We start from the raw sequence: 15,719 nt of genomic DNA, 5'->3' as shown, positions 1-15,719 counted from the left end.
TTGATGTGCTGTTGGATTTGGTTTGCTAATATTTTGTTGAGGATTTTGACATCTATATTTATTGGATATTGGTAGGTAATTTTCTTTTTTTGCTGTATCCTTGTCTGGTTTTGGTATTAGGGTTATGCTGGCCTAGTAGGATGAGTTTAGAACTACCTTACCCTTAAACTTTTTTGGATTAGTTTGAAAATAAAAATAATTCATATTAGTTATTTAAAGTTTCATTTGAATTTTGTAGTGAAGCAGTGAAGACTTTTCTTTTTTGAGATACTTTTTAAATCACTGATTCAGTCTTGTTACCTGTTATTGATCTGTTCAAGCTTTATATCTCTTCTTGGTTAAATCTTGGCAGGTTGCATGCGTCCAGGAATTTATCCATTTCCTCTAGACTTTTTAATTTATTGGAGCATTCATAATAGTTTGTAATGATATTTTGTATTTCTGTGACATCAATTATAACATCTTCTCATTTCTAATTTTATGTATTTGGGCCTTTTTCTTGTTTAACTCTAGCTAATGGTTTGTCCCTTTGTATATCTTTTCAAAAAACCAAGTTTTTGTTTCATTGAACTTTCTTAGTCTCTCTTTTGTTTATTTTTCCTTTTATTTTTATTTATTTCCTTCTACTAATTTTTGGTTTTGTTTGTACTTGCTTTTCTCATTCTTTCAAGTGCTTTGTTACATCATTGTTTTTTGAAATATTTCCAATTTTTGAGGTAGGTTTTTATTGCTGTAATCTTGTCTCAATACTGCTTTGGATGTGTCCCATAGGTTTTGGTATGTTGTGTTTCTATTTTCATTTTTTTTGAGAAATTTATATATTATCTTATTATTTCTTCATCCATTAGATATAGGAGTATCTTGTTTAATTTCCATGTATTTTTATGGTTTCAAAAATGTTCCTATTATTATTATTGATTTCTCACTTTATTCCATTGTGATCAGATAAGATATTTGATGTTATTTATTTTATTTATTTATTTTTTTAGAGACATGGTCTCACTATATTGCCTAGGTTGATTTTAAACTCCTGGGCTCAAGTGATCCACCCGTTTTGGTCTACCAAAATGTTGGGATTACAGGCATGAGCCACTGTGTCTGGCTGACATTGATTTTTAAAATTATTTTGAGGCTAGGCATAATGGCTCACACCTGTAATCCTAGCATTTTGGGAGGCTGAGATGGGAGGATTGCTCAAGCCCAAGGGTTTGAGACCAGCCTGGGCAACATAGTAAGACCCTATCTCCACTAAAAAAAAAAAAAAAGGTAGATATGGTGGCATACACCTGTAGTCCCAGCCACTTGAGAGGATGAAGTGGGAGGATTGTTTGCACCCAGGAGGTTGAGGCTGTACTGCCACTGAACTCCAGCCTGACCGACAGAGCAAAACCCTGTCTCAAAAAAAATTGTGTTGACATCTGTTTTGTGTCCTAATGCTTTGCCAGTACTGGAGAATGTTACATGTACTGATAAAAAGAATGTGTATTCTGCAGCTGTTGTGTGAAATGTTCTGTAAATTTCAGTTAGGTCCATTCAGTCTATGGACCAGTTCAAATCTTATGGGCTTTTTTTTGTCAATATTACATCTAGCTGAACTGTCCAATGCCAAGAATGGGTATTGTGGTCTAGCTATCCCTTTAGATCTGATAATATTTGCTTTATATATGCTTTATATATCTGGGTGCTCTTGTATTGGGTACATATATACATACATAATTGTTATACCCTCTTACTGAATTGATCCTGTTGTTATTATATAATGCATTTTTGTTTTTTTTTTTTAAGTTTTTGACTTAAAATCTGTTTTATTGTATATAAGTATGGCTTCTCCTGTTCATTTTTGATTTCCATTTCTGGGAATATTGTTTTTCACTTTCAGTCTATGTGTGTCTTTACAGGTGAATTGAGTTTCTTATAGGCAACATATAGTTGGATCTTTTAAAAATCCCTTTGATCAATCTATATTTTTTAGTTCATTTTATTGATTGTTTCTCAATGTTTTGTATATTCTTTATTTCTTACTTTCATTGTTTATTTTTATGTTTGGCATGGTTTTTGCAGTGATAAGGTTTGATTTCTTTCCTTCCTTCCTTCCTTCCTTCCTTCCTTCCTTCCCTCCTTCCTTCCTTCCTTCCTCCCTCCCTCCCTCCCTCCCTCTCTCTCTTTCTCTCTCCCTCCCTTCCTTCCTTCCTTTCTTTCTTTCTTCTTCCTTCCTTCCTTCCTTCCTTCCTTCCTTCCTTCCTTCCTTCCTTCCTTCCTTCCTTCCTTCCTTCCTTCCTCCCTTCCTCCCTTCCTCCCTTCCTCCCTTCCTCCCTTCCTCCCTTCCTCCCTTCCTCCCTTCCTTCCTTCCTTCCTTCCTTCCTTCCTTCCTTCCTTCCTTCTTCCTTTTTTGAGATGGAGCCTTGCTCTGTTGCCCAGGCTGGAGTGCAGTGGTGCAATCTCAGCTCACTGCAACTTCTGACTCCCAGGTTCAAGCAATTCTCTTCCTCAGCCTCCTGAGTAGCTGGGATTACAGGTGCCTGCCAGCACACCTGGCTAAGTTTTGTATTTTGTATTTTAGTAAAGACAGGTTTTCACCATCTTGGCCAGGCTGGTCTTGAACTCCTGACCTCATGATCTGCACACTTTGGCCTCCCAAAGTGCTGGGATTACAGGCGTGAGCCACTGTGCCTGAACTGATCTGTTTCTTTTTTGTGTGTATTCACTCTATCTGCAAGTTTTGTACTTTCATATGTTTTCACGAACACATGCAGTTACTGTCTTTTTGCTTCCAGAGGGAGTCTTCCCTTAAACATTTCTTGTGAGACTGATCTGGTGGTGATGAATTCTCCAAGTTTCTGCTTATCTGAGAAAGACTTTATTTCTCTTTCATTTCTAAGAATAGCTTTGCTGGGTATAATATTCTTAACTGACAGATTTGTTTGTTTTTTTTCTTTTAGTACTTCGAATATTTCATTCCATTCTCTTCTGGCCTGTATGTTTTTTGCTGAGACATCTGCAATTGGGTTAATGGGTATTCCCTTATTTGTGACTTGGTATTATATTTTTCTCTAGCTATTTTTGTCTTTGACTTTTGGCAAAATTCAAATACGCCTTGGAGAGGACTTGTTTGGATTAAATATATTTGGAGACTTTTGAGTTTATTGGATCTGAATGTCTACCCCTTTTCCAAGACATGAGAAGTTTTTCACTATTATTTCATTAAATAGGTTTCCTTGATCTTTTCTCTTCTCTTTCTGCAACCCCCATAGTGCCAATATTTGTTCACTTACTGATGTTTCATACATTTTTGTAGGTTTTTCTTTCTTTAAAATATTTTTTTGTCTGCCTGAGTTATTCCAAAAGATCTGTCTTCAAGTCCAAAAATTCTTTCTTCTACTTGGTCTAATCTGTTGTTTAAGTTATTGATTATACTCTTTGTTGTGTTATTCATTGAATTATCCAGCTCTAAAATATATGTTTGGTTCTTTTTTATGATATTTCTTTATTGAATTTCTCATTCAAATAATGAATTTTTTAATTTTGTTTAATCATCTATCTGTTTTCTCTTGTATCTCACTGAGTTTCCTTAAGATTATTATTTTGAATTGTTTTTGCTATTTTGTATATTTCCTTATAATTGAATTTCGTTACTGGAGAATTATTTTGTTCCTTTGGAGGTGTAATATTTCCTTGATTTTCTATGTTTGATGTGTTCTTACATTGATTTCTGTGCATCCAGTAGAACAGTCACCTCTTGCAATTTTATGAAATAGATTTATAAAAAGAGACTTTTCTTTTTTTGTGTGTTTGTGTGTTTTGTTTTTTATTTTTACATTTGTTTTAATTTATATCTTTGATAAAAATCATTCAAATGTTTTGCCTCAAATACAATTCTATTTTTTGGCAGCAAATCCAGGTAGGATTATTTTTTATTAGATTTTCTTCAAAAAAAAGAAAAGAAACAGGGATACATGTGCAGAATGTGCAGGTATGTTACATAGATATTTGTATACCATGGTGGTTTACTGCACCTATTGACTCATCCTCTAAGTTCCCTTCCCTCACCCCCATACCCCAACAGGCCCTGGTGTGTGTTGTTCCCCTCTCTGTGTCCATGTGTTCTCAATGGTCACCTCCCATGTATGAGTGAGAACATGTGGTGTTTGGTTTTCTGTTCCTGTGTTAGTTGGCTGAGGATGATGACTTCAAATTTCATCCATGGCTGTGCAAAGGACATGATCTCTTTCCTTTTTATGGCTGCATAGTATTCCATGGTTTATATGTACCACATTTTCTTTATCCAGTCTATCACTGATGGGCATTTGGGTCAGTTCCATGTCTTTGCTATTGTAAATAGTGCTGCAATAAATACAAGTGTGCATGTGCCTTTATAGTAGAATGATTTATATTTCTTTGGGTCTATATCCAGTAATGTGATTGCTAGGTCAAATGGTATTTCTGGTTCTAGATCCTTGAGAAATCACCATACTGTCTTCCACAGAGGTTGAATTAATTTACATTCCTACCAACAGTGTAAAAGCTTTCCTGTTTCTCCACATCCTCACCAGCATCTATTGTTTCCTGATTTTTTAATAATCACCATTCCAACTGGCATGAGATGGTGTCTCATTGTGGTTTTGATTTGCATTTCTCTAATGATCAGTGATGTTGAGCTTTTTTTCATATGTTTGTTGGCCACATAAATGTCTTCTTTTGAGAAGTGTCTGTTCATACCCTTTGCCCATTTTTTGATGGGTTGTTTGTTTTTTTTTCTTGTAAATATGTTTAAGCTCCTCACAAATTCTGGATATTAGACCTTTGTCAGATGTATAGATTGCAAAAATTTTCAACCATTTTGTAGGTTGTCTGTTCACTCTGATGATAGTTTCTCTTGCTGTGCAGAAGCTCTTTAGTTTAGTTAGATCCCATTTGTCAATTTTAGCTTTTGTTGTAATTGTTTTTGGCATTTTTGTCATGAAGTCTTTGCCCATGCCTATGTCCTGAATGGTATTGCCTAGGTTTTCTTCTAGAGTTTTTATGGTTTTGGGTTTTACATTTAAGTCTTTAATCCATCTTGAGTTAATTTTTGTGTAAGGTATAAGAAAGGGGTTCAGTTTCAGTTTTCTGACAATGGCTTGCCAGTTTTCCCAGCACCATTTACTGAATAGAAGATCCTTTCCCAATTGCTTATTTTTGACAGGTTTGTCGAAGATCAGATGGTTGTAGGTGTGTGGTGTGATTTCTGAGGTCTGTGTTCTATTCCCTTGGTCTTTATGTCTGTTTTGCTAACAGGACCATGCTGTGTTGGTTACTGTAGACTTGTAGTATGGTTTGAAGTCAGGTAGCGTGATGCCTCCAACTTTGTTCTTTTTGCTTAGGATTGTCATGGCTATTTGGGGTCTTCTTTGATTCTATATGAAATTTAAATATAGTTGAAGGGTGCAGCAAACCAACATGGCACATGTATACCTATGTAATAAACCTGCATGTTGTGCACATATATCCTAGAAATTAAAGTATAATAATAAAATTTAAAAAATAAATTTAAAATAGTTTTTTTCTAATTCTGTGAAGAACGTCAATGGTAATTTGATGGGAGTAGCATTGAATCTATACCTTACTTTGGGCCTTATGGCCATTTTCATGATATTGATTCTTCCTATCCATGAGGATGGAATGTTTTTCCATTTGTTTTTGTCCTATCTTATTTCCTTGAGCAGTGGTTTGTAGTTCTTCTTGAAGTGATCCTTCATATCACTTGTTGGCTGTATTCCTAGGTATTTTGTTCTCTTTGTAGTGATTGTGAATGGGAGTTCATTCATGATTTCGTTATCCACTTGTCTGTTGTTGGTGTAAAGGAATGCTTGTGATTTTTCACATTGATTTTGTATCCTGAGACTTTGCTGAAGTTGCTTATCAGTTCAAGAAGGTTTTGGACTGAGATGATGGAGTTTTCTGAATGTAAAATCATGTCATCTGCAAACAAAGACAACTTGACTTCCTCTCTTCCTCTTTGAATACCCTTTATTTCTATCTTTTGCCTGATTGCCCCGGCCAGAACTTCCAATACTATGTCAGATAGGAGTGGTAAGAGAGGGCAATCTTAGAAAAAGACTTATTTCTATAGATAGGTCTTAGGGTGTCAGTTGGGTAGGGTGTATTGGCTTTAATTCCACATGGACACAGTAGTCTCTAGTCAGTTTCTTCAGCTGTAATTCATGCTAGTGATTTTTCTATCTCAGTGGCCTAGGCTGCAAGAGTTTGTGGCAGCAGTGGCACAGCTTTGCTGGGTGTGTGCTTGCTGGGCCGTTTCTTAGGTGGAGGGAGGGATGTGAGTGCACATAATGCCCATGGTAAGTCAGTCAGCTGGGGGTCTGGCTCACTGAGGTTAGGGCTATGGGCCTTTTACTCTGGCCAGGGGTATGGGCATACAGCTCCTTGGCTGCCCTGGGGATGTGTCCTTGAGGAGCAAGCCCACTGGGCTGTTTTTCAGACCTCAAGAACAGGCACACAGTCATTTGGTCAGTCTGAAGATGTGTCTGCCCAAGGTGGCCTGCCAAGCTGTTTTTCAGGACTTTGTTATGGGTGGCAGCATGTCCACCAGGGATAGAGTTGCACATAGTAGACAAATTATAAAACACAGTTCAAGTCTCTTTGTCTGTTTTTGGCATAAGCAGCAGATATCCTGAGCATCAAAAAAGAAAAAACAAAAAGCAAAAAACACTCAAGTAATGGAAAGAAGCAGGATTACTACTTTACAGGGGCCACATTAAAAACTTTTGTTTTCATGAAACAGCTGTTTGTATCTCTATCTATGATGTTCAGTGCTTTATTAGAATTTTTCGTAGTTGCTTTGGAGGAATATATTCCAGTTTGAGAGACAACCTTTCTCCTTGAGTATAATTGACTCTATCAATTCCAAGTGCTGGTAATTAATGATAGTAGAGAAGTGGATACAAGTGATGTTTGCTAAGACCCACAAGAGCATATTGCTCTGTGAGATACCCATGGTCTCTAAGTACAATTTTTGGAGTTGAGAGCAGGTATACAATTAACAGGATATCCTCCCTTCATTTACTTTTCTTTCTCTCAAAACTCAGATTAAATACAAGGTAAGGTGCTTGAACAGTTTTAAATTTAGTTAACATATATGATGGAAGCCAGTCACAAGAAAGAGCTGAGAAAATGATTCTTAGTAAGATGATATGGTCCAAATGTTTGGCTTCCACACTATCCACCATCTTTTGAGTTACATCATTTGATCTGATTTTTCTAATCCATGGGCTACCATGGTTCAGTTTAGTGTTGAGTAATTTCATAAATCATATTCATGTACTGGTCCCTCTGTTCTTTCCAAGAATGTGGCTTTGATGAATAAACAATAGTTATAACATGTTTGTTTCTATCTCACGTACATCCAAAATTATAAAATCTCAATGTTGCACAAACTCAAGAGTTTCACCACGTATATTGTGTTGGCTTGGACTTCATTGGTTTTGTCAGTCTTTACTCTGCTAGACTGAGAAGAAGTCTCCTAAATGTGGGATTCTGTAATTTTTCCTTTGAAACAAAGTTCATCTTGCTTTTGCTTAATGAGGTCAATAAAGTAGGACTGAGAGTCCCTCCTGAGAGCATGTGGGGAGCTGTGCAGGCTGCTCTATGACCCCAATTTGTAGCTAAAGAATGAAGAAGAGCAGGCCTGGGATGGACACATTTTGTCCACAGGTACAGTTGGTCACTGGGTCTTCCAGTAGACATGTTGTGGCTGAAAACTCAGATTATAGGTAATATTTACCCCCTTTTAAATTACAAAAAAATGATATTATCAGCAAAGCAGCCACATCTAACTTTGTAGTCCAAGGGAAAAGGAGACATTTGGCAGCTTGCAATTGCTTTCCTTTTTAGTCTTTACAGTAATGGAATCGACTCAAACTGGTTCATCAGAGAAACTTGTACATATCTCTTCCCAAATCCATGTTCAGTGACATCATACTGGTAACTTAAAATTGGCCATTGTGGCAGTAATTTATATCACAGAAATTGGCAAATGTTGCAAATCAGGACTTGGATTTTTTTTTAATCTTCAGAGGACCAGTTGTTAAATATTTACTAGCATACCACTGGTTTTATATCTAATTTATTATTGCCTTTGATAACACATCATGAAAGTCCTTCTCCTCATCATAGCTAATGTTTATTAATCACTTTATTTGAGCTGAACACTGTGCTAAGATACTTCGCATATGATATTTTATTTAATTCTCACAGCAACCTCATGCGGTCTAAGGTCTCAGCTTGTGGTTGAAGGATGCTGAAGATGCACAGATTTTATTTCTCAGGTAAAACCTTCAAATAAGGAAACCAGAGCTCAGCAAGGTGATATAACTTTTTTTTTTTTTGAGATGATACAGCATGTAAGTGGTAGATTGTAGAATATAATTTCTGGCTGACTCATGCTTTTAACCACATGCACTATGGTCTTCCCCGCATAGGGTTTGTAGAAAACTGTTCTGGGCTCAAAATAATGATATCTTGGTTCTAGTGTACTCTCTGCACCCAGTCTGACACCTGATCTCTCAAAGCCTCAGTGTCTGCATCTATAAAAGAAGGCCAATGACAATAACTCTGCCTGCCTCAGAGGATGGTTTTACCACTTAAATAACAGTATGCAAAAGATTTATTTGGAAAGCTCAAGGACTATATAAATGGGAGATAACATTACAGGCTAAGTAAAAGTAAATAGAGTCACATATACACAGGCACACACACACACACACATACATACACACAAAATTCCAGTGTAGAAGATTTGGCTGAAGTGAGTAATTTATATAAAGGCAGGTTCTGAGGACTCTTGCAATGAATATTACTGGGTAAACTGGCAGGACGTTGAGCTTAGCAATGTCTGACCTTATCTCTTGGAATTCTTTGGCTTTGGTGCTCTCTAGCCTTCCCAGACAGTCTGACTGGTGATCAAGGTAGTCCTAATCTCGTGGGCAGATTTTTATGGTGGATACCTTCTAGGAATCAAATTATTAACAAGACAGGTCAGTGTTGGGAAGTTGACATTTAATGGCTTTAGGGAGAATTTCTGCTATGTTATGTCCATGTTTTAATAAAGAGGTCCTTTTGCTGCACCCATAGCTATTTATACTTTCAGTAGTCAGCCTATTCCATTGTTATTCATTTCAGGTTTATTTTCTGCATTACATTGAACTCTCCATGATATCATATAATTATTTGATCACTATAGAATCTCCAGCACTAAGTACTGAGATTGGCAGATAGTATTGCTTTGTAAATATCTACCAAACTTGCACTTGCATGGGTGAGCTAACTTAGTATGCTTCTGTGCACTTATTCATAACAGGTCCTATGAATCCTAACTACCTCGTTTATCCTAACTACCCCTCATTCCATTAGTTTGCTGGATTAATGAACAAGTATGTATCACTGTTGCATGGACACCTTGGACAAATCTAAGATTCCTGATCTAGTATAATTTTTAAACAAATGATTTAAAAGAATTTCAGATGATCTTTACATTTTCATGTCTGATTTAACTTACCATTGATATCAATCTTGCTAACTTTCCTTCACTGAATGAAAAATACTAAGGCTCTCAACTTCTGTCTTCTACATTTCATTCTACTAAGCAGCAGTGAGGAACTTGATTTCTTTTGTAATATGGGATAAGCTCTCCATATGGCTTCAAAATAGTCTGTATTTGTGAAAGCTTCACATGTGACTGATTCACAACTAGAGCTGTTGGCACTGAATCAGAGAATTCTATTTGCTAAGTATGCCTTTTTAACTGGAGGGAGTACAGGATAGTGCTTCAGCAACTATATACTCTATTTCCCTACAGATGAAGTATGAACAATGGTAACAAAGCAAGTAAAATGTAGTTATCTAAGCAATATAGTGAGGTTTTTCATTTGCTGTTTGGACATCCTAAATTAGAGAGCAAATAATCATTACTTTGGTAATCATTCAGAATAATACCTCTACATACTGGCTACATCTCACAAGTAATATAGATGATCTTAGTGCTCTTGGCTATAAATATTTTTTGATATAATTGCTAACTTATATTAATCAGAACTAGACTAGTATAATCAGAGTTTTCCATCTTCTATTTAGTATTTCAAGAAGTTAGAAATATCATTTCAGATACACTATTAATAACTTTATGCCTTTCTATGAGACAAATAAGAACAATTATTTTTTGATAATAGACTAGAAGTTCTAAGGACAGCAAATTAAAATGTTTAAAATTGCAAGTAGATGCCTGGCAGATAATCATGTTAATTATCTGGTAACTTATATGTCAAGTCTAACAATTTATATCTGAACTCATACATATACCTGTGTGTATGCATCAAATATAAAGTAACCTCCCCAGTACTTTCTCTTAAAGATCAGCAAATAGCTGATAGATTAGTAACTCCATGGTCCTGATATTCAGTACTGCAGCCCATGTGATCATAGGTCAGATAGGTAATTAAAACTACTTACTACTTATTAAAATAAGTGGACCAGGAGAAAATATGAATCAGGGAACTTAGTGTTAATCTCACTAGATTTATTTGCTTTTTTTGAAAATCCGCTCAATACAAGAGTTTGTAGAGGAGTATTCCTTACACTTCTTTAACAGATAGACCCCAGTGTGAAAACAATAACAACTGAAACCCCGAAACCCAAATCGGAATACCCCATTGAACTGTAGCTAGTCATCACTAGTAATTCAAAGTATAGTTGCTAGAATTACTGGGTTAGGGAGGAAATATTTTTGCTAAAAAGTACTTCTATTTTGTAAACCATGAGTTATTAATTTATGCTGAAGACAGAAGAGAAGATATTCTATCACTTTTGGAAATATAACTACTTGTAAAGCACTTGCCTACCATCAGAATAGGAATCCTCATGGCTTATAAATCTAGACTGTCTAAGAAGAATTATTGTTGGACTGGATTGCATAGGAGGTCAGGGAACAAATAAAAGTCTTATTTAACAAGCTTGGGGAGAAAGACTCTTGATGTTTACCCAGGTATCTGATCAAAAGGCTAGTATATTTTTCCATCATTTATTCATCGGTGCAAGCAATATTTATTAAGCATTTCCTATGTGATGTACTGACTTCTTGTGATTTATTAGTAAAAGCTATTCCTGAGAGACTATGTACTAGAAGAGGTACTGAGGAAGAGATGGTGGCTAAACTGAAGATGGGTTACTACGAACATTTAAGGCCTCCAAACTGCCTGAGTCCCATCTGCAATCATGCCACATCTGAAAGTTTGTGCCCCTTCCTGCTGCCAACTTATTAATGATCTAACTATTTATGGGTGTTCTATCCTTTGTTTATTCAATTAGATTTAACAGCCCTGTGCCTGTTAAATGCCCTGTGCCTGCTCTGAGCAAGGCAGGTAGTGTATGATAGGACCTTTATTAATCTGGAAACAGTCTGCTTCTGTACTGTGGTGGGTGGTATTGGGTATAGAACAGTCATTCTACTAACTCAGTGACTAGATTTTTAGGCTAGGACCATGGGGCAGTGCCATATTGCTTTCTCTGGGGAGCAGTTGTTCACTGTGGATGGGCATCCTTACCCATGAGAGGTGTTAGAGGGAATAGTGGGCTAGGAATGATGTCTGGGATGTTATCGTCTTCTCTAAAAAGAGTCCCTGATTAATCAACTCTTTGTTTTCTCCATGAGTATCATCTTTTTAACGTTCAGTAGAGAAAAATCACCTTCCAGAGGGTAGGAAATGGCTGTCATTTGCAAAAAGTATGACTACTCTCAGGGCTTCTGAGGAAATGGAAAAGCGCTAGGATCAGTGAGGAAAGGCATGGACTCAAAGCCAGTCAGCATGAAGCACATTTGTGATGGAGTGCTAGAGAATTCTTGCCATTTGCATTGAACATCTGCTTTCCAGCTTCCATTTTGGTTATGTAAACATACCAGAATGAGTTAACTTGGCTGGAATCTCAAATCACTCCTTTTGGGGATAGGATATGCCAGAACGGCCTGATATAGGGATATGAGCAGGCATCTCAGATGAGAAGTCTATGTCACTTACTTTATTTCCCATTAAAAACCTGCATTCGTGTTATTTACATGGGCGTTCTTCTCCCTTTCTCCATTCCCCTTTGTATCTGGTATCTCTTCCCTCGATTCTTCCTTCTTTCCCAGGTGTGTTTGATAACTGCTCCCACACTGTCAGTGACAAAGGCTGGGCCCTGGGGATCCGCTCAGGGAAGGACAAGGGAAAGCGGGATGCTCGCTTCTTCTTCTCCCTCCGCACCGACCGCATGAAAAAAGCCACCATCTTGATTAGCCACAGTCGCTACCAACCAGGCACATGGACCCACGTGGCAGCCACTTACGATGGACGGCGCATGGCCCTGTATGTGCATGGCACTCAGGTGGCTAGCAGTCTAGATCAGTCTGGCCCCCTGAACAGCCCCTTCATGGCATCTTGCCGCTCTTTGCTCCTGGGGGGAGACAACTCTGAGGATGGACGCTATTTCCGTGGACACCTGGGCACACTGGTTTTCTGGTCGACCGCCCTGCCACAAAACCATTTTCAACACAGTTCTCAGCATTCAAGCGGGGAGGAGGAAGCGACTGACTTGGTCCTGACAGCGAGCTTTGAGCCTCTGAACACAGAATGGGTTCCCTTTAGAGATGAGAAGTACCCACGACTTGAGGTTCTCCAGGGCTTTGAGCCAGAGCCCGAGATTCTGTCGCCTTTGCGGCCCCCACTCTGTGGGCAAACGGTTTGTGACAACGTGGAATTGATCTCCCGGTACAATGGATACTGGCCCCTTCGGGGAGAGAAGGTGATACGCTACCAGGTAGTGAACATCTGTGATGATGAGGGCCTAAACCCCATTGTGAGCGAGGAGCAGATTCGTCTGCAGCACGAGGCACTGAATGAGGCCTTCAGCCGCTACAACATCAGCTGGCAGCTGAGCGTCCACCAGGTCCACAATTCCACCCTGCGACACCGGGTTGTGCTTGTGAACTGTGAGCCCAGCAAGATTGGCAATGACCATTGTGACCCCGAGTGTGAGCACCCACTCACAGGCTATGATGGGGGTGACTGCCGCCTGCAGGGCCGCTGCTACTCCTGGAACCGCAGGGATGGGCTCTGTCACGCGGAGTGTAACAACATGCTGAACGACTTTGACGACGGGGACTGCTGCGACCCCCAGGTGGCTGATGTGCGCAAGACCTGCTTTGACCCTGACTCACCGAAGAGGTAAGGGACTGGGGTTTGGGGTGTCCTACTTGTAGGGTGCATTTCTAACATCATTTTATCTGTTTGGTTTTGGAGACAAATGTGTTCACACAGTCCCTGAATACAACATTAATCCACCCCATCAGACAGTATTAAGCTTTTGTGAAGTGCTAGGTGTTCTGTTAGGTAATTAGGAACACAGATGACTGAGACAAGAGACAGCCCTCACAGAACTCACTATTTGTGGTGCAGAAAGCTGTGTACACAGTGTAGGCATATGCACCAGATACTTGGGGCACAGGAAAGCTGAACAACTTGCTCTACCAGAGGAGGCCAGGAAATCTTCGTGGAGAATGAACAAGGTATCCAGACATAGAAACCAGTCAATACTTATTACACGTGACAATACTTCCTATAGTCTTAGGGTCTTGGCAAAGTAATACAGATCTGTGAAAAGGTCTTAGGTCTTTTTAGTCTAAGCAGTTCAACACTTTCGTAAAGTTTCGTGTGACAGCTAGCCACTAGTCTCCTTTAGGTGACTGAGATCTTTCACTGTTGCCCCATTAAATTCCATTCTTTGTGCAGCATCCAGAAGGATCTTTTGAAAAAGGTAAGTTGGATACTGTCATTTCTCGTCTTAAGATTTTTTTCCTCCACTGCACTCAGAATAAAATCTGAATCCCCTACCTGACACACAGGCTCTTAATGCAATCTGCCCCCTGTCTGCCTCTCCATCCCCACCCACATAGCACAGCCTCACTGACTTGATTCTATTCCATTGAACAGATCAAGCTTTTTTCTGCCCTCAGGATTTTGCATTTGCTGTTCCATCTTCTTGGAATCCTCTTTTCCTTAATATTCCCTTGGTGGGCTCTCTCTTGTCATTCAAATGCCTACTTAGATGTTACCACCTGGGAGGCCTTTCCTAATCCCTCAGATTAAAGCAGCTATCAATTACTGTTACATCAACTAATTTAAATTTCCTGTTTAACACTTAGTACTTCTGATATTTTTTCTTTCACATTCATGTATTTGTCTGTTTTTCCCCTATTTGGAATATCAGCTCCATGAGATCAGGGCTCTTATCTATTCTGTTAACTACTATATTCCCAAGGCCTAGAATAGCAGCTGACATTTAGTTGTTTAAGTTGATGAATAAATGGATCTGATGTGTCTCTTGTTCTGAGACAGAAGCCATAAGAAGATTCTCATTTGATGGCTGATGCAGGGGTTGGACATAATAGAGGAGGGTAAGAAAGTAGGTAGGTAGCTAGTGAACTTGTTAATATGTGTTTGTGGACAAGGTATCCCCAGTACACAACTGGTGCCTTTGTTCAAATTATGAAAAGGCTTACCTGACCTAGGGTACAGGGCTGGTGGGAGGTGGGGGAACAGGATCTCAGCTCCCACCCAATGTCTTGATGGCTGCTTTTGTGTTGGACACCATTTGTACAAGTAGTTCCTGGTACCCCTGTGTGTGGGAAGTCCTCTTGGTATGAGTTACCACTAATAGAGTGGCCTGTACTTTAAGCATGTGGTGTAAAAGACTGAGTATATGATTTGGAATCAAGGGACACGATTACATTTTGGAGTCCTCACTACTTAACTAGGTTTACAAGTTACGCAAGTCACTTTTGGAAACTCAGAAGTCTTCTCTATGAAGTAAGGATGATTGCAGTAATACCTTGCATTATCAGTATTTTCAGGTTATTTTGTGAATCAGATGAAAGTATAGGAAAGTAGCTCTAAAGTTTTCAATGTACACAAATACTTCTAAAATAACATTAGTTCTTATTATTAAGGCTGACAGATAGGAAGTCTTTATTTACATAGTGATGCAAAGAGAACTAATCAAATTATCAGAACTATTTGTATAATAAAATTCTGTTTAGAACAATGAGAACACATGGACACAGGGAGGGGAACATCACACACTGGGGCCTGTCAGGGAGTGGTGGGGCTAGGGGATGGATAGCATTAGGAGAAATACCTAATGTAGATGACGGGTTGATGGGCGCAGCAAACCACCATGACATGGGTATACCTATGTAACAAACCTGCATGTTCTGCATGTGTATCCCAGAACTTAAAGTATAATTTAAAAAAAGAAGAAAAGAAAATTATGTTTGGGTTTGGTTTTTAGATTTTGGTAACCTCAAACAGAAGCTAAACCTCACTAACAGCAGTGGTTAGCAACACTTAGGATCCCCCAGAGAAATGAGAAAGTCTGATCTCCCAGTTTATAGTAATGACCTCCTGCCCTGTCTGAGAGAGCTGTCTTTCAAGGTACCCAGGTATTGTTCTCCTCAGAATTTCCCTTTCTTTCTCTAAATTCCTATCACACTGCCCTTATCTGGGTGTTTATGACTTACCTCACTGCCTGCAGAAGAGGAACTCACTCCTTCTATTTATAGACCCAGTAGTGTTTTGAACCTTTATTCATAAGTGACTCTTTTAGCCCCACATATAAAACCAGCTTTGTGGAATACAAAG

The 15,719-nt window shown here is 38.6% G+C and overlaps 1 protein-coding gene across 2 annotated transcripts in view; it reads left to right on the top strand.

The window, feature by feature from the left end:
- Positions 1 to 15,719, top strand: part of PAPPA2 (pappalysin 2) — a 298,413-nt gene that overhangs the window by 28,208 nt on the left and 254,486 nt on the right. For both annotated transcript variants that reach the window (XM_050766967.1, XM_050766964.1), the window contains one exon: positions 12,176 to 13,247. In XM_050766967.1, coding sequence (XP_050622924.1) covers positions 12,176 to 13,247 — 1,072 coding nt within the window. The remainder of the gene's footprint in view (positions 1 to 12,175; positions 13,248 to 15,719) is intronic.

Source organism: Macaca thibetana, chromosome 1 (assembly GCF_024542745.1).
Source record: "Macaca thibetana thibetana isolate TM-01 chromosome 1, ASM2454274v1, whole genome shotgun sequence".
In the NCBI taxonomy this organism is placed as follows: Eukaryota; Metazoa; Chordata; class Mammalia; order Primates; family Cercopithecidae; genus Macaca; species Macaca thibetana.
Note: the sequence above shows the minus strand (reverse complement) of the source record. Positions and strands in the feature narration are given on the sequence as shown.